This window comes from Anabrus simplex, chromosome 4 (genome assembly GCF_040414725.1).
Source record: "Anabrus simplex isolate iqAnaSimp1 chromosome 4, ASM4041472v1, whole genome shotgun sequence".
In the NCBI taxonomy this organism is placed as follows: domain Eukaryota; kingdom Metazoa; phylum Arthropoda; class Insecta; order Orthoptera; family Tettigoniidae; genus Anabrus; species Anabrus simplex.
The window spans coordinates 206,488,935-206,507,727 of NC_090268.1; the positions used below are offsets into that span (position 1 = coordinate 206,488,935).

At 44.1% G+C, this 18,793-nt stretch overlaps 1 protein-coding gene across 1 annotated transcript in view; it reads left to right on the forward strand.

Annotated features, from left to right (window-relative positions):
* Window positions 1–18,793, forward strand: part of mRpS25 (mitochondrial ribosomal protein S25) — a 95,843-nt gene that overhangs the window by 60,201 nt on the left and 16,849 nt on the right. Inside the window, exon 3 of the mRNA XM_068227204.1 lies at window positions 11,805–11,892. Within this exon, the coding sequence (XP_068083305.1) occupies window positions 11,805–11,892 (88 nt within the window). The remainder of the gene's footprint in view (window positions 1–11,804; window positions 11,893–18,793) is intronic.

Genomic DNA, 18,793 nt, shown 5'->3' on the forward strand with positions numbered 1-18,793 from the left:
GCCGAACTGTCATCGTACTTGGAGTGGATCCTGATGCAGTTTGGAATTCCTGTATGATGATCTGGATAGATGCCTGCCTATTACATTTGACGACCCTCTTCAACTGTCGGCGGTCTCTTGTCAGTCAACAGACGAGGTCGGCCTGTTCACTTTTGTGCTGTACGTGTCCCTTCACGTTTCCACTTCACTATCACATCAGAAACAGTGGACCTAGGGATGTTTAGGAATGTGGAAATCTCGCGTACAGACTTCTGACACAAGTGATACAGAATCACCTGACTACGTTCGAAGTCCATGAGTTACGCAGAGCGCCCCATTCTGCCTTCTCATGATGTTGAATGACTACTGAGGTCGCTGCTATGGAATACCTGGCAGTAGGTGGCAGCACAATGCACCTAAGATGAAAAACGTATGTTTTTGGGGGTGTCCGGATACTTTTGATCACATAGTGTATATGTCTTGATAAAATGGGGCATCAAAAAGTTGCTTGCACCAGTTGAACATGTGGAATACAATTACGCTGCGTTGAGCTTAGTGTTGAAGTAGTGGCCTGCTTGCTAGTTGTCATTGCTCTTTAATAGACTAGTAGGGAACATCTCAGATTTGGTGATCAGTTGACTATGGCATTTGTGGATTTGAACTGTGGAATGACAACCTTATTACGTGTAAATAGATTGTATGATGTTCCCTCGTGTCCTTGTGGGCTGATTCCCAGCGGCGTTGTTGGTAGTACACTGCGTACTATTACATTCCCGTCGTTTTCTTCGCTGAGGTTGTTAGTATAATCTAAGTAATCCATAAACACGTTTGAAACATATACAACACCGTATTCTAATTAGGGCCGGTTCTACCACCTACTGGTAAAGTAGCGCGTAATTTGCCCTCCGCGTAAAAGGATGTTTCCGTCCGACCACTCCCAGGTAGCGCTATCGGCAGCATAAATCGTCGTTACCCGGCGCGTAATTTCTCGGCCACTTCGAGGGCCTGATAAGACTTTACCTGCCGGGCAAGTTCTGAGAGCTGAACATTATTAGCTGTATTTCTGGTGATATGCAACTCAAATTAGCTTAGTATACTGAAAAAAGCAGTATACTGTAACAGTGATCGATATTGTATTGCAGGATTTTGAACATTAATGCTCCCCTTTAGTTGCAACGGTCACACCAGCCTCTCGCATCGGTAGCGCAGGGAACACATTTTATACGTCAAGCTTTCGTAAAGAAACTCTAAAAGGATGTAAAATCAAAATCTATTTGGAAATCATTTCAAATGGGCTTTAATTTTCTACTTTTTCAGTTTTCGGACACGAGATATATATTACTGTATGTATCCTACCTAACCCAAGCGTTTTCGTAGCGTAGTGGTTAACACGTACGCTTCGTAATACGAAGTGTGGAGGTTCGAGTCTTTATTATGACGAATCTTTCTTATTTCCATTATTAGCGTTGTGTTAATCGGTATGCCTCTTTTCATACGTTCTTATCACAATATTATGTCTACTAGGAAAATTGCTTTATATGTATGCTACCTATAGCAAGTGATGTTATGATTAATAGCATATAGGACTGTCGCCCAGGTAGCAGATTCCCTATTAGTTGTTTACATAGGCTTGTAAATTATTTCGAAGAAATTGGAAACTATTCCATTCCCGAATTCCTCTTCCTATGAATGGATATTTATCCCGATTAGTTCTTTACATTTACAGTACCTTCCAACTTTATCTTCATAAAGTTAAAAATTAAAATGAAATGCTTTATCAATAAATGGAAGCATCTGGAACTAAAGGAGGTCACAGAACTGGTTGCAAATAGAGCATCGCGGAGATACTTAATCAATTCACAGAATCCTGCAGATAGAATGCTCAAAGGTAATAAGTCCGTAAAGAAGATGTGTGTGTATATACGTATATGGAAGCGCGTAAAAGAGAGTTAAGAACAACGGCAGGGAACGAAAATACACTTTAAAATGTAAATTAGAAATACGATGAAAACCTGCGTACCTTCTATTACGGAGCGAGCGACTTGACCAGTCTACTACGAGAATACCTTTCAAAAACGCTGCCTTGCATGATAGGTTATAACTGGCGTAAGAAAATGTAATCTCGAGATTTTAATCCCAATTAGGTATTGATATTGAAGATCATAGATTAAAATCACGAAAGCTTGACATGAATCGTTGTCCATAACTCTTAAGACTCCCCTTATTAGGCTTTTTGGTGATAATCAGCAGACGCAAGCACAGGGAAATAAGACAATCGAAATGGGTTTCATGCATCTGACGATAGATAGCACCACACTCGAAAGCGAGAAATCGCTGAAAATCAGTCTAGCCAACTTCGTATATCGGTGTCTAGCTCCGGGTAGCTACCTAGCGCTTGCGCGGAGGTGGTTGGACGCAAGCCAAAGTACCAGCCGATTTACACCTCCAGGTAGTTTACCTCCCGGGCAGCTGCCAGCCACTTTACCAGCAGATGGTAGAACCGGCCCTTAGTGAACAAGTTTAATCCTAGTTTACTCCATGACCGAGCTCGATAGCTGCAGTCGCTTAAGTGCGGCCAGTATCCAGTATTGGGAGATAGTAGGTTCGAATCCCACTGTCGGCAGCCCTGAAAATGGTTTTCCGTTGTTTCCCATTTTCACACCAGGCAAATGCTGGGGCTGTACCTTAATTAAGGCCACGGCCGCTTCCTTCCCACTCCTACCCCTTTCCTGTCCCATCGTCGCCATAAGACCTATCCGTGTGGGTGCGACGTAAAGCAACTAGCAAAACTAGTTTACTCCATGCATGACGTGAGAGTACATTCGACGATAATGACGCGTGTTGTTTAATGGGGCCTAACATGTAGGTCATCGGCCCCGGAGTACATTCAATCCTATATTTGTGTTTTATTTACTACTTTAGTAATATACTTCACAATGGTGCTCTTCAACATTTTACTTCGGAAGTAATTTACTCCCCTATGGAAGTCGCCGAATGCTGACTTGAACGTTAAAAATTAAATAATTGAAAAATAGGTTCAACCTGTTCAATACATAAAAGAAAGGAATGTAGTGATTAAATTCTTATTTAATAGTGATTAGAAATGGGACCGGTTTCGACCCTAGTCCAGGTCATCGTCAGCCGTTCAAAACATAAAAAACAAGAAAAACAATGCATATGAAAAAGAATAAGTGAACTCTGGATCGGTATAAGATGAAATATAAATTGATGATGGGGGTAGAAATTGTGAGTCACTTGAAATAAAACAGTACGTAATATTATGAAAGGTAGTACGGCACACGCAATGATAAGTAAAGTCTCTCAATGTTTATGAATAGTGGAGAACGGTCAAATGGGTCAGCTTTCACACTCTGTCAGGCACAAAGTCACAACACTATCGAACAACATATGAAGATCCATAAATATTTTGAAGTCGCAGACGAATAGATTTACAGAAGCAAACCGCCAGCTCTCGGTGATCAGCGCGGCACATCCAAGGTCATGCGCTGTGGTCTCGAACGCCAAAGTAGAATGGAGAATATCCTGAAGGTCCAGTATTTGCCTCGGTTGCGGGAAGTTAAGTACGTATATATAGAAATATACAACGCAATTCAGTATAATTGAATGAGTAATTGTGCTCCTGCTGAGTTTTTTCAAGTCAACTGTTTTCCAAGAACTCAGCAGGAGCACTTAAGATGGCCCAATCAGGGTTGAACATGTATAGAAGTAAGTTTTAAGTGTAAAACACCTGCAGTAATGAAGAGAATAATAATTTGAACAATAAATTATTTTAGGAATGCTGTAAGGGTAGCCTCATTGAAAGATTTCCCCAGCAGAGGCTGCAGCTGGTCTGCCCATCTGTTGGTAAACTATTGAACTAATAGGTATGTTGCTATTGCTCCGAGAATGAAAACTGTTTTGCAATGCTGTTGTTCGGAATAAATTCAAATTTGTAATTTTTCATTTGTTCACTGTTGTTGCCCGCGAATGATATGAGGCAACGGGTAGGTTTAGTCGGGTCACGTAAATAATGGGAAGTTGACCACACACCTGCTGAACTACTTTTATTCAGAACTCTGACTTGCGTGGTATTTGGGAGAAAATAGGACTTATGTCAGAGTACCAGTATGGTTTTCGAGCTGCCCGTCCACCACTGACCACTTGGTACGCCTAGCGAGTTCTATCCAGGATGCATTTCTCCAAAAACAGCATGTAGTTGCTCTTATCTTTGATTTAGAAAAGGCCTAAGATACCCCATTTTGATACGGCATCTTTCAGTCCTGCATCAATGGAAGTTCCAAGGTAACTTGCCAGTTTTTATTGCAAATTTTTTGTCCATCCGTCTGTTCCATGTCCGAATAGGGGTGGCATATTCACGATACAATGTTGACAAAAATTGAGTCCTACGGGGATCGGTTCTCAATGTCAATCTGTTTGTGATTGCTATAAACAGTATTGTCCCTGCTGCTGGTTCAGCAGTAATACTGTCGCTATATGTAGACTATTGTGCTCTGCATTATAGCTCACAAAATATGGCAGTCGCAGATCGTCAATTACAGCTATTAGGAGAGTGGAACAATGGACCTTACAGCATGGCTTTCGGTTTTCAACTGCAAAAACCTCTGTTGTTCACTTCTGCCGGAAGCGCACTTGTCACTCGCATTCTGAGCTTTATTTAGAGGATGTTGCTCTTACTGTAGTTAACTCGTAGATTCCTTGGGCTCCTTTTTGATACTAAATTATCGTGGGAGCCACATGTGCTTCAGTTAAAAAGCCACATGTACTAAGAAGCTAAATATTTTAAAGTTTCTTAGTGGCACTCCACGAACCTGCTACGCAGGCGTAGCAGGGGGAGAGGTCATACTCCCACGTGGGGCGTCCCAGGTGGTGGATAGGGGGGTCCTCACCGGCTTGCCGGCGGACTTGAGGGAAATAAAATACCTCTCGCGGACGAAAAACACACCCCCTGTGGGTGGGGGAGGCAGACGAATAATACACCCACGGTATCCCCTGCCTGTCGTGAGAGGCGACTAAAAGGTGCGACCAAGGGTTGATCTTATTAGAACCATAAAACTACTTGTGATTCGTACCACCACGCGGAGAACACCAAGGGTCGCTTTTACTTGTGCGTAGTACCATTACATTAGGTACGAAATTGGTTTGTGATTAGTAGCACACAGGAGCACCGTGCGGTCGGCTTTTGCAGTACCTGTGATTAGTACCACCATATGAGCAGGACCATGGGATGATAGCTACCATGATTCTGCCTTGCCTATGATTAGTACCCACTATATGAGGAACACCACGGGATAGGGAGAGGTCCCTGTGGTTAGTACTCTTGATGAACACCATAGGTTTGCGTTGCCTGTAAATGGCGTCGCAAAGTGAGAAAAACATAGGTCTGTATTATATGTCGAATTTCATAAGCTCTGAGTAGTACTGTAATGTGTGGAATACCGCAAGTCTCTGCTACTTTTGATTAGTACTGCAACAGAACAAATGCCGTGGTTCTACTTTGCTAGCGATCAGTACCATTATGAGGGGCCGATAACTTCCATTTAGGACCCCGTTTTGACTGCACGCATAATCGATTGTGTTATGCTATAGCAGTACTCCCTTGGTCAGTAAAACTCTTTTGTCACGTCATTTTATGTGAATGTGAGACATTGCGGGTCGCATCCACTGATTGTTTTAAATTCATGTCCATCCATTCATTCTTCGTTCTCACGCTTTTGAATTCTGGTCAGTGGAGACTTTTAATTCATTCCATTTCGTCTTATTTCGTACCATTAGGGGCCGATGATCTCGAGTTAGGCCCCTTTAAACAACAATCATCATCATCATCATCTTAGTGGCACTACTTGGTGGAGGGTGGGGGAGGCAGACCGCATTGTGCTCCTATGATATATATGTATATATTTTAGGGCACATATTTTATCCAGCCACGAACCTGCTACGCAGGCGTTGCAGGGGGAGAGGTGATACTCCCACGTGGCACGTCCCAGGTGGTGGATAGGGGGTTCCTAACCGGCTTGCCGGCAGACTTCAGGGAAATAAAATACCTCTCGCGGACCAAACACACACCCCCTGTGGGTGGGGGAGGCAGACGAATAATACACCCACGGTATCTCCTGCCTGTCGTGAGAGGCGACTAAAAGGGGCGAACAAGGGATGATTGGATTAGAACCATGAAACTACTTGTGATTAGTACCACCACGCGGGGAACACCATGGGTCGTTATTACTTGCGCGTAGTACCACTATGTTAGGTACCAAATAGGTTTGTGATTAGTAGCAATCAGGAGCACCGTGCGGTCAGGCTTTTACGGTACCTGTGATTAGTAGCACTATATGATCGACACCAGGGTTCTGGCTTTCCTATGATTAGTACCCACTATATAAGGAACACCACGGGATAGTACGAGTCCCTGTGGTTAGTACACGTATGTAATGAAAACCATAGGTTTGCGTTGCCTGTAAATGGCGCCGCTATGTGTGAAACACCATAGGTCTATATTACCTGTGCGAATTTCATTACCTGTGAGTAGTACCATAATGTGTGGAATACCGCGAGTCTACGATGCTGTTGATTAGTACCGCACCATGTCAAATACCATGGTTCTACTTTCCAAGCGCTAGGTACCATTATGAGAGTGCGATGACCTATATGTTTGACCTCTTTTGCTTGTAAGCATCATCGATTTAGTATTGAGCTATAGAAGCAGCCCCTTGGTCAGTATTACTATTGTTTTCTGTCAGTTTCTGAGACTGGAGCATTGCGGGTCGTCTCCACTGATTGTTTTAACTTCATATCCATCCGTTCATTTTTCGTCCTCACGTTTTGAATTCTGGTCAGTGGAGAACTTTGTATTTTTATTTTGTCATTGCATTTCGTCTCATTTCGTACCATCAAGGGTCGATGACCTCGATGTTAGGCCCCTTAAAACAACAAGCATCATCATCAAATAGTACCATCACGCAGGGAACACCGTGGGTTACATTTACTTGCGCTTTGTACCACTATGTTAGGTACGCAATAGGTTTGTGATTAGTAGCGACAGTGTGTGATTCAGGATGGGGGTCCTGCAGTACCTGTGATTCGTACCCCTATATGAGCGACACCATGGGATTAGCAACACCATGGTTCTGCCTTACCTATGCTCAGTTCCCACTGTGTGAGGAATTCCACGGGATAGTACGGGTCCCTGTGGTTAGTCCACCTGTGAGAAACGCCATAGGTTTGCGTTGCCTGCAAATAGCGCCGCAATGCATGAAACACCATAGGTCTGTGTTACATGTGCGCATTACACTACCTGTGAATAGTACCATAATGTGGAATACCGCGAGTCTCCGCTACTTTTGATTAGTACCGCAACATTACCCAGAGCATGGTTCTACTTTCCTAGCGATAAATACCATTATGAGGGGCTGATGACCTTTGATTTTGGACCCGTTTTGACTATACGCACAATCGATTCAGCATCGTACTATAGAAGCAGTCCCTTGGTTGGTAATAAGATTGTTTTGTGCCAGCTTCTGTGCATGTGAGGCACTGTGGGTTGGATCCACTGATCGTTTTAAATTCCTCTCCATCCATTCATTCTTCGCCCTCATGCTTTGAATTCTGGTCAGTGGAGGATTTTGGAATTTTAAGTTGTCATTTCATTTTGTCCCATTTCGAACCATTAGGGGCCGATGACCTCGATGTTAGGCCCCTTTAAACAACAAGCATCAATCAGTCATCAATTATTTTATCCAGGGTAGACTACGGCAGTGCAACACATGGATCATGGTCCTTGCTAAACTGAATAGCATTCAACACAGTGGAATCAGGTTTGCAACGGGAGCAGTCCGTACAAGCCCCATTGCTAGCCTGCTCGCTGAATCTAGTGTGCCGCCTTTACACCTGAGTCACCATAAAATATTATTGACCTATGCTGCAAATTTGTGACAGATGCCACTTAACCCAAGCTATCCCTGCGTATTCCACAATGGAAACAGTCGGCTGTACGCTGCTTATCCACGAGCAACGCAATCGCTTGGTATACGCTTGGATAGCCGTCACAGATTGTTTGTTGAACTTTTGGTTCCTTGTCTTGTCAAACGACCAAGTAAAGTACCGCCACGGATACTACGATGATCTGAAATAATCCTGAATCTGCACACCGGCCCAAGGGAGAACACAGACCCCTCCTTTTATCGGAGGTTTTTCCTGTCCATGGTTGGCCAGTATTCAGATTCAGTTGTTGTTTACACAAATGCTTCAAGGGTAGATGCAAAAGTAGGCTGTACATTTTTTTGAACAGGTTTCTTTTTCCTCTACCGGAAGCAGGAGAGCTCTATGCTATATTTGAAGCTCTTCAGTACACGCTGTCTAATGAAAAATGGCACTTTCTGCTGTTTACAGACTCCTTAAGCTAGCTACAATTTATTGATGTACATTTCCCGCGGCACCCTCTGGTGCAGCAGATCCAGGACCCGTTCACCGGGTGTTCGGAGGCTAGCACCAGAATCACGTTCATGTGGTTCTCAAGTCACAAGGGTATAGAGGGAAACAAGTTAGTTGATAGGGTTGCCAAGGAGGCTGTCACATTGCCCCCGTTCCCTTATTATAAGGTTCCAGCGACTGATATTCGTTATCAGCTGAGACATTTTTGGTTATGTCTCATTGGGAGATGGAGTGGCAGGCCACCTCTCTCCCAAATAAGCTGAGAGCGATCAAAGGAACTACAAAGGTATGGAAGACTTCCTTTCGGGCTTCTCTGAGGGAAGTGGTGGTAATAGGTCGTCTTCGGATCGGTGACGGCATAGCAACGCACTCTTAATTACTGAAGGGAGAAAGCTCCCCGGTGTGTTCTTACGGCAATGATCTTACCATAGTACACATCCTTACAGAGTGCGTTGACCTGGCCGATCTGCACCATAGTTTAGAACTTCCAAGTACCATCTCCCTCATCTTATGAGGTGATGAGCTGTCAGTTTTATTGTGTATAAAAGTGTATTTTCTACTAGTTTTTAAGATTTTTATGTTATTGTTAACTAACTTTTCTTCTGTTTTCTTATTAGTTTAGTTTGTCTTCCTATATTTGATGTGTTGTTTTAATTTCTAATTTGAATGTTTTTGATTGCAGCTCAAGGCATGAATGCCTTATGCTACTTTAATGTACATTTTCTATAATTTCATTAGAAAATAAGGCATTGCGAATTAGATCTGATTATTATTTTAAATTCATGCTCATTTTTCATCATCATTTGTTTTAAATTCTATTAAGTGGATATATTTTATTTTTTAAATTATCGTTTCATTTCATTCCACCTCATACTAGTACGGGCCAATGACCCTTTAAACTACAGTCACCATCATAATCATCATGTTCAGAACTTCTCGCCTTATATTTTTTCCGTGAAGCGTTCAAATTAAAATATGAACATTTACGCAAGTTTTGTATTCCCTGAACACAGTACATAGTATAACTTCAGTGTTTTTTTATAAATATTTAGATACATTCTTTGGTTAAACAGATTTTGGTTTACAAATGTTTTATGGTATACCCAGAGTTACTGTTACACCTTAATTCAGCTACTGTCTAATTGCCACATCTTTTCCAACATTTTAGAGACAGGGAAACAATTACAGTCGACTCTCGATAATTTGAAACTCGAAGGACTAGAGAAAAAGTTCAATTTCCCGAGAGTTCAAAATAATTGGATTTCAAATAACCAAGTGGGAGGGAGGGAAAAATTCAAATAAACAAGGGTTTCACTTATACTTACTCATTTCTTTCACAACGTTTTAACAATTATGAAATGTTCATTTTGAATAAAAGTCCGCCATTTTCTTTTGAGTGAACGACTTCCATCTATCATTGTCCAGTGAATTTTCAATAGTAGTGAGAGCTGAGAAGAAATAGTCACTTGTGTCCGTTCTGAGGGCATAGGAGCGTAGGGTAGTAAGAGGTATCCTTGCCTCGCTCATTGTGACTGGAATTGGCGGTTCTTTTTAGGTTTCTTCCTCTTCCTCATCCAGAGAGGCTAAATCAAACAGTTCAGCATCGTTTAGGGCACCGTGGACACCGATGTTATCGTCAACTTGAACGTAATCCTCAAATGTTAACTCTTCACAGTTACGTAGGAGTCCCCATCCTGAGTCAAAATTCGTAAATTTTGGCAACTCTGATGACTGTTCCACTTTTTCGGTTTGCTTAAACCTGCACTTTTTGAAGCAGTTATAAATGGTGGTAGGTTTCATATTTTTCCAGACTTTATCAATCATGATTATAGCAGTCAAAACAGTTATGTTCCCTCACCTTTTTCGATGCTATCCAGCACATAAGAAACAATTTCTCTGCGGGAGATAGTTTTTAAATTATTAATAATGCCTTGGTCTAATGGTTGCAGTCTTAATGTCGTGTTGGGTGGAAGAAAAAATCAATTTTACGTGGTCTAATGGTGGTGGGTCATTATGCACGGTGCAGTGGTCCTTATGTCACTGTTAACAGAGGTCAGCCATTCCTTAAACAACTGTCATCATCCATGCTTTTTTGTTAGACTGATAAGCTGTTGGCAGTGATTTTATTCCTTTGAAACAGCATGGTTTCACATATTTCCCTATAATGAGTGGTTTTCAACATTTGAGATCCGTCCATGTTACGTGCTAGGAGGACAGTTATTCTTTCCTTGCTCAGTTTCCCTCCATGACACTTCTCATCTTTTAACGTCAGGGTGCGATCAGGAAGACATTTATAAAAACGTCCGGTTTCGTCTGTGTTGAATATGTTCCTTGGGTCATAGCCATTCAAAAGTTCATGTAGTTCGTCAATCCATTCGGAACAAATAGAATTGCCCACGCTGGCGCTCCCTCTGCAGATCTTTTTAAATGTGGCGTCAGTTTTTGAAATATGAAAACCACCCCTCACTTGCTGCAAATCCTTTAATCCCGAGAGACTGCACAAACCACTTGGCTTTTGCCTTCAACATGAAGCCGCCCAGGGGAACGTTTTGTCTCTACATTGACGAATCCACTTAGGCAAGCACTCTTCAGGACGGGGAAATTCAGCCTGACATGACCTTTTCCTACTCGCACTTAAGGCACTTTCGGTGACGCAATCTTTATTTTTCAAAATCATAGACTATGTTGATGGTAAAATACCGAACTGTTTGCGACGTTTTTTTAATTGTCCATCCTCCACAGCTTGAATCACACGCTTTATTTCACTTCTAGAAAGACACTTGTTCTTTCTTGAACTCATTTTGATACTTAAAAATTACACAAATCAAATGTTAACATATTGTAACACACTTTAACATTTGAAAGAACACTCGAGACTGCGAACTCACTCATACATCTCATTATTGATGTAAACAAACGACAGGTCTGTGCATGATAACAATACATACTGTAATCACTGACTTCAAATTATAGAGAGTAGGGAAGCCTGACTTTAAACTATAGAATGTCGACGAGCAAGATGCCATTCCTACAACTTCAAATTACCGAGGGGACCAAATAACACTGATTGTTTTCAATTTATTGAGTATTTTTCAAGGGACAAGGAAAAAAAAATTATTGAGAGATCAAATTAACGAGTGTCAAATTATCGAGAGTCGACTGTGTTACTTTTCCAGGAAGCCAGAATAATACAGTAGCTTAAGCATAGATGTCTTCTGGATATCACTCCTGCCCCTGACGCAGTATGTGAGATAAAGTCTTCAATTTTTATAAACTGTGTACTTGTCTGGTATATGTACATAATTTGTAAATATGTCGATCACACACCTTCTAGTGTGCATTTGTTATTTGAACTATCTTCCTTTTCTTTTCCCCAGAAAATGGAGAGCAAATGCTGATAGACATTGATAGTAAGAGCAAGGAGGAGGTCCACGATCACCTGCTCAGAGTTGTGTGTAAATCCGAGTAAGTACTTGTACATTTCATATTAAATTTTCAGAGGACATTGTGGAATTTCATTGTGGTGAGTTGACATGTTTTATGTTCTCTCTCTAATGTATACACGTGGTTTTAGTGTTTTCTGCTTGATTTAGTTTTGTTAGAAATGGCATGCAAAAGAGTAATGGAAGAAAGAAGCTTCACGTCTCGTAAGAACTGATGTAAGAAGCCAGAACTGCTGAATCTGGTGCACCTGGTTATCCCGCTCCAAGTGAGAATACATAACCTGCCATCACATTTCTCTTTTATGCATCTTTTTCTAGTAATGCTTTAGAATGTCTCCTGTTAATTGAATTGTTAGCCAGCTATTGATGGTCCAACAGAAACTGAAACATGTTCTGGTGTTTAAAAAAAAAAAGTCATCTTCAGTATTTATTAATAGTGTCTTTATTAACAGTGTATTGAAAAGTGGAAAAATATAATTTTCTCTATGGAGTCAATTCTCGACCCATTCAAGTACTATTTGTTGGAATAGGTTTGTGGCTTAAAGAGTACCATTTTTAGAATGCAATTCCAGCAGCTATATACAGTGAATTGGAACACTTATATTAACAACAAAATATCCAGAAAAGGGGTACCCTAATCTCAGGTTTACTTTGAGAAGTCCTTAGCTGTATGGGATACTATAAAACAGTTTTCCACATGTAGGGCCACTTTCCTTCAATGGAATGTTTTTCATTGAGGTTGGTGGTATTTTGGATGGAAAATGTCCCCACTGTTTCCCCTGCACTTGGGCGTCCTCTAGTTGTGTAACAAGGCAACACAACACTTGCCAATAGCTGCTCAGGTACATTGATTCTGAAGATTGTAAACGCTTTTCACTTCCTACCTCTGTTGAGAAGGTGATGAATAACACTAGCATTCCGTAGTGCCATTTCCAACATAAAATGCAGTTCCTTGTACCCTTTTACGTTTTTCATCGTCAGCGGAAGTGGTGTAAGCTGCCAATCATGAGAATCTACGCCACCATTTCATATTACTAGTCGGTGACAAGATTGGACTTTCGCTTCTTTCACCTTTTCACCTCACCAAAATCAGGCCTATCATGAAGTGAAGAAAGCATATGAACTGCCTTCTTGCCTTCCCATTTCATTGCTAAAACCCCATTACTAAACAAAAAAAGTAAACTCATCCCTTTTAAGTTTTGTTACCATTTTCCTTAGGCATGAATTTCCTGTTTGGCTTGCTGTTCCAACTGCGTAAGTCTCGTTATCCTATCAAGATGCCAGCATCAAAGCAAAACAAGGAAAAGAAGATACTCAAATTTTTAGAAGAAAGTGACATAGAACTCTATATAAATGATGAAGGTTAGGTTGGAAATGACAGTAGCTAGTGTGACTGATGAATTTGTCAGTGACAATGAACAAAAACTGTTTTCCATGAACCTACTATGATGGCGTAGCAGGGGGAGAGGTGATACTCCCACGTGACGCGTCCCAGGTGGCGGATACGGGGGCCCTAACCGGCTTGCCGGTGGACTTGAGGGAAATAAAATACCTCTCGCGGACCAAACACACTACCCCCTGCGGGTGGGGGACGCACATGCAGAATACACCCGCGGTATCCCCTGCCTGTCGTAAGAGGCGACAAAAAGGGGCGACCTTGGCGCGGACATGGATTGCGGTTTGGTATAATGTGATGGACCTCCTGTGGATGGGAGAGGCTGAATACATCCTTAGGTAATCCCTGCCTGTCGTAGAAGGCGACTTAAAGGGTCATGTGGCCATGGTCCCCTCTTTATTTTTTATTATTTTTCCGAGGGTCAGATGTAGACCATTCAAAATTTTGGAGATGGGCCTCTTACGTGTGCGATTACGCCCAAAAGCCCGCAACTGTCCACCCAGGACCATTGCGTGGTAGGAGCGCCATGTACCTTGGCAGTAGTATCCGCCTGACAACACAGGTCCCCGCACAGCTGAATGCCAGAAGGACATTTTATTATTAATTATTTTTAATTTTTTCTCTATATTTAGTGCTCTGTACACACTATGGGGTACATGCTCTTGCGGGTGACTGGAGGAAGGGAGTCCTAGTGCTCATTGCCTCAGTCATCCCGTATTAGGCATCGTCCAACATCGGACCCCGGGCAGTACATGCTATGACCAGGTGGGTATTGCCTTGGCGGCTTGGTTCGGCTACAGAGACCCCTGATCGGAGTGGGTGGCATTCGGGGAGGAAGCTATCGGGCATGGCTTCAAAACGAAGTCGGCTCTCTCAAAGTGGTCCCCCACCTAAGTCTTTAACTTTTGCTTCCCTGAGAGGTTCAACTCCCTGGGAACATGCGCAGCGTGAAGGAATGGGATCCAGCTTCCCTAGGTTTCTGGTCGCTACCAGAACCGATGGCCACGATTTTAAGCTGGTGAAGTTGATCCTTTTTAGTAGGCACATCGAAGGCGTCTATGGTGAACTGGAAGAACTTAAGAAAATGCGCAATGGAAGTTTGCTTCTAAAGACTCGTACAGCACTGCAAGCTGATCAGTTGCTTAAGTGCGAGCACTTTGGCGAAATCCCCGTCAAAGTGGAGGAGCATAAGTCCTTGAACCTGGTTCGCGGAGTCATCTTTCACCGCGACCTTATTTTGAACACTGACGACGAGTTGATGGAAGACATGAAGAACCGTGGCGTGACACACGTCCGGTGCATTACGCGCCAGGTCAACGGTGAAGACGTTGCCACTGGTGCCTTCATTGTCTCTTTCAAGTTGTCAGTGTTACCACAGAAAGTCAAGGTAACAACTTATCGTTGCGATGTGAGGCCATACATCCCGCCTCCTATGCGATGCTATCAATGCCAGCGATTCGGACATATGGTATCTCGCTGTTCGAATCAGGCTGTATGTGGTACATGTGGATGAGTAGCTCACGGCGCTGAGGAGTGCACAACTTCATACAAGTGCACTACCTGCTCCGGTTTTCATTCTCCTCGAGATCAGAATTGTCCGACATACCTGAGTGAGAAGTAGATCCAGGAGATCAAGACCCTGGATGGTCTTTCTTACCAGGAAGTGCGCCGTAAGATTAATTCTACGAATACACCTGCCCGTACTCTTGACTATAGCTTGATAGCTCAGAGTCTTCCAGGTTCGTCATTTACAACTTCGACACCTGTCCAGACCCCTGCGCCCAAGGCGACTGTTGCTGCTCCCAGCAACGTCGCAAATAGTCAAAGCTCGAAGGGGGAGACCACCCCACCTTCGACCAACCACAAGTCTGTGTAGGCTGGCGGTTGCCAGCCGGCACAGCAAGGGGGGAAGACTAAGTCTCCCCCGCTAGGAGGTCGACGAAAGTCGTGCCCCAGCCGGCGGAGGCGGCATCGTCGACCAGGGCTGGGAAACCATCTCCCAGCCCGTCTAGACCTTAAAAAAAGAAGGGGAAGAAGAGCGCCCGTTCTGAGCGCTCTCGGACTTCCCCTGCGAAAGAGAAGTCATGCCCCCCATCTGGGGGATATGAGTCTGCGCCAGGAGGCACTCCTGCTCCCAAACCTGCGCGCTTTCCTCGTAGGGGACCCCCTCGCGCCCGAAAAGTGTCGGAAGTTCTGGGCGGCACCCCTGCCATCTTTTGATGACGGGATGGATGTCGCGCTGTCCTGTACATCTACGGATGTAGAATTAGATAGTGTTTACGCTAACGAGTTTTTTTCGCTCATAACCTAACACTCCTTCTATTGTCCACACTATGGCACTGTTACAGTGGAATTGTAATGGTTATGACAGGCATCTTGCTGAGTTACGTCAGCTCATTAATGAGTACGCAGCGAGTATAGTCTGTATTCGGGAGACCAACTTCAGACCTGGTCATCATATGGTCTTGAGGAATTTCAAACTATACTCGACAGACCGGTACTATGCTCACCGGGCATCCGGTGGTGTTGGCATTTTTGTACGTTCTGATACCTACAGCGAAGAGGTTCCATTAAGGTCACCCCTCGAGGCTGTAGCTGTTAGCGTTCCGCTGCCGGTCTTAGTAACAGTGTGTAATGTTTATCTTCCACCAGGCCAGCATCTGAACATCAATGATGTCGCTGATCTTATAGCTCAGCTTCCACCACCCTCCCCCTTATTGGGCGATTTTAATGCCCATCACCCCATATGGGGCTCTGAGACGCCTTGCCCCTGAGGAAGAGAGCTGGAAGCACTACTAACAGATCTGCATTTATGTATTTTGAACACAGGGGAGCCAACTCACTTTAGTATGCGTTACGGCACATATTCTCGCATAGATGTAAGTCTATGCAGCGGAACGTTGGTTCCACTGTTTCGGTGGCGTACACACGATGATCTCTGTGACAGTGACCATTTTCCCATCATTCTTACTTTGATGAACCAAAAATCCGTCGAGGCTCCCCCTCGATGGATTTTGAAACATATTGATTGGCCAAAGTACTCATCGTTAGCTGTCTTTAACGATGATATCAGGCAGACCGTTGGCGAGGAATTAACTTACATCACCTGAGTTATTCTTGCTGCTGCTGAGGAGTCCATTCCGTTTTTCTCGGGGACTCCTCGCCGAAAGCTCATTCCTTGGTCTAACGAAGAAATAGCAGCAGCTATCAAAGAACGCCGTCGCGCTCGCAAACGTTACCGTAGACAGCCTACTGCGGCCAACTTGGTAACATTCAAGAAATTCCGCGATAAGCGCGAGTTCTTATTCGTCAAAGTAAGAAGGCTTCATGGGAGAGATATGTGTCATCTATGACGTCACATACTCCATCATCCCAAGTGTGGACTAAGCTTCGATGGATTTCGGGTATCCAAGGATCATCTTCTGTACCGGGAATTTCCACTGCAGGCAATATTGTCACTGAATCCCTCCTGATTGCTGACCATCTAGCCAGTCATTTCGCGGATGTATCTGGCTCCGGGAATTACCATCCTGATTTCCTCGCTGTGAAGCGAGAGGCAGAACGTCATCACCTTAGTTTTGCCTCTCAAGCTTCAGAGGACTACAACGTGCCCTTTATGGAGTGGGAACTCCGCAGCGCCCTAGCGCTTTGCAAGGACACGTCTCCTGGACCGGACAACATCCACAACCAGATGTTGAAACATCTTAGTGATGATAGTCTACTGTATCTCCTTCGTGTGTTCAACCGTATCTGGACGGAGGGTGATTTTCCGTCTCAGTGGCGAGAGGGCATAGTCATTCCTGTCCTCAAGCCTGACAAAGATCCTAAGTATGCAGGAAGTTACAAGCCGATTTGTCTTACCAACTGCCTGTGTAAGCTATTTGAGAGGATGGCAAATCGCCGACTCGTATGGTGTCTGGAGAAACAAGGACTCTTGTCCGAATACCAGTGTGGTTTTCGAGTCGCTCGATCCACCACTGACCACTTGGTCCACCAGGGGAGCTCTATCCAGGATGTGTTTCTCCATAAACAGCACTTGGTAGCTGTTTTCTTTGACTTAGAGAAGTCCTACAACACCACATGGCGATATGGTATCCTTTCAGTCCTGCATCAATGGAGATTCCGAGGTAACTTGCCGGTATTTATTGCGAATTTTTTGTCCCTCCGTCTATTCCGTGTCCGAGTAGGGAGGACATATTCGCAATATCACGTTCAGGAAAATGGAGTCCCACAGGGATCGGTCCTTAGTGTCGCTCTGTTCGCGATTGCCATAAACTGTATTGTCGCTGCTGCTGGTCCAGCAGTAATACCGTCGCTATATGTGGACGATTTTGCTCAGCACTATAGGTCGTGCAGTATGGCAGTCGCAGAGCGACAATTACAGCAAGCTATTAGGAGGGTGGAGAAGTGGACCTTAAAACATGGCTTTCGGTTTTCTGCCGCAAAGGCCTCCGTTGTCCACTTTTGTCGTCAACGTACTCTTCACCCACATCCTGAGCTTTATCTGGGAAATGTAATTCTTCCAGTTGTTGATACCTACCGATTTCTTGGGCTCCTTTTTGACAGTAAATTATCGTGGGAGCCACACGTGCGGGAGCTAAAAGTGCAATGCACCAAGAGGCTTAACATCTTGAAGTTTCTTAGCAGCACTAATTGGGGAGCTGACCGCGTGGTGCTCCTGCGATTCTATCGGGCATACATTTTATCCCGGTTAGACTACGGCAGTGCAGCATATGGCTCAGCAAGACCAAGCGTTCTTGCGAAGCTGAACAGTATCCACCACAGCGGGGTTAGGTTGGAGACGGAAGCTTTTCATACAAGCACCATCGCTAGCCTGGTGTGCCTCCTTTACACCTGAGGTGGCAGCAACTCCTACTTACGTATGCTGCAAATTTGCGACAGATTCCACTTCATCCAATCTATCCCTGCGTGTTCAACAATTGCAACCGTTTGTTGTACGCTGCTTATCCTCGTGCGACGCGGCCGGTTGGGATACGCTTGGATAGCAGTTAAGAATTGTTTGACGTACCTTCGATTCCTTGCCTTGTCGGACAACCAAGTGGGGTACCTCCGTGCGTTGTACGACGACCTGAAATCATCCTGGATTTGCACACTGGCCCGAAAGGAGACACGGACCATTCGATTTATCGGAGGCTCTACCTGTCCGTTGTTGGTTTGCTATCCAGGTTCAGTCGTCGTTTACACGGATGGTTCAAGGACAGATACGAAGGTGCGCTGTGCGTTCGTTGTTGGAAATGATCGGTTCCTTTCTGCTCTCCCGGAAACCTGTAGTGTGTACACAGCGGAGCTTTATGCTATCTGTGGAGCTCTGCGGTACGCACTGTACAATGAACGCCGACACTTTCTCGTGTGTACTGACTCCTTGAGCTCGCTCCAGTCTGTTGATACCTCTTTTCCTCGGCACCCTCTGGTGCAGCGGATCCAGGACCTGCTGGCCGGGTGTTCGGATGCCGGTACCAGAATTACGTTTGTGTGGCTCCTCAGCCACATGGGCATAGAGGGAAAC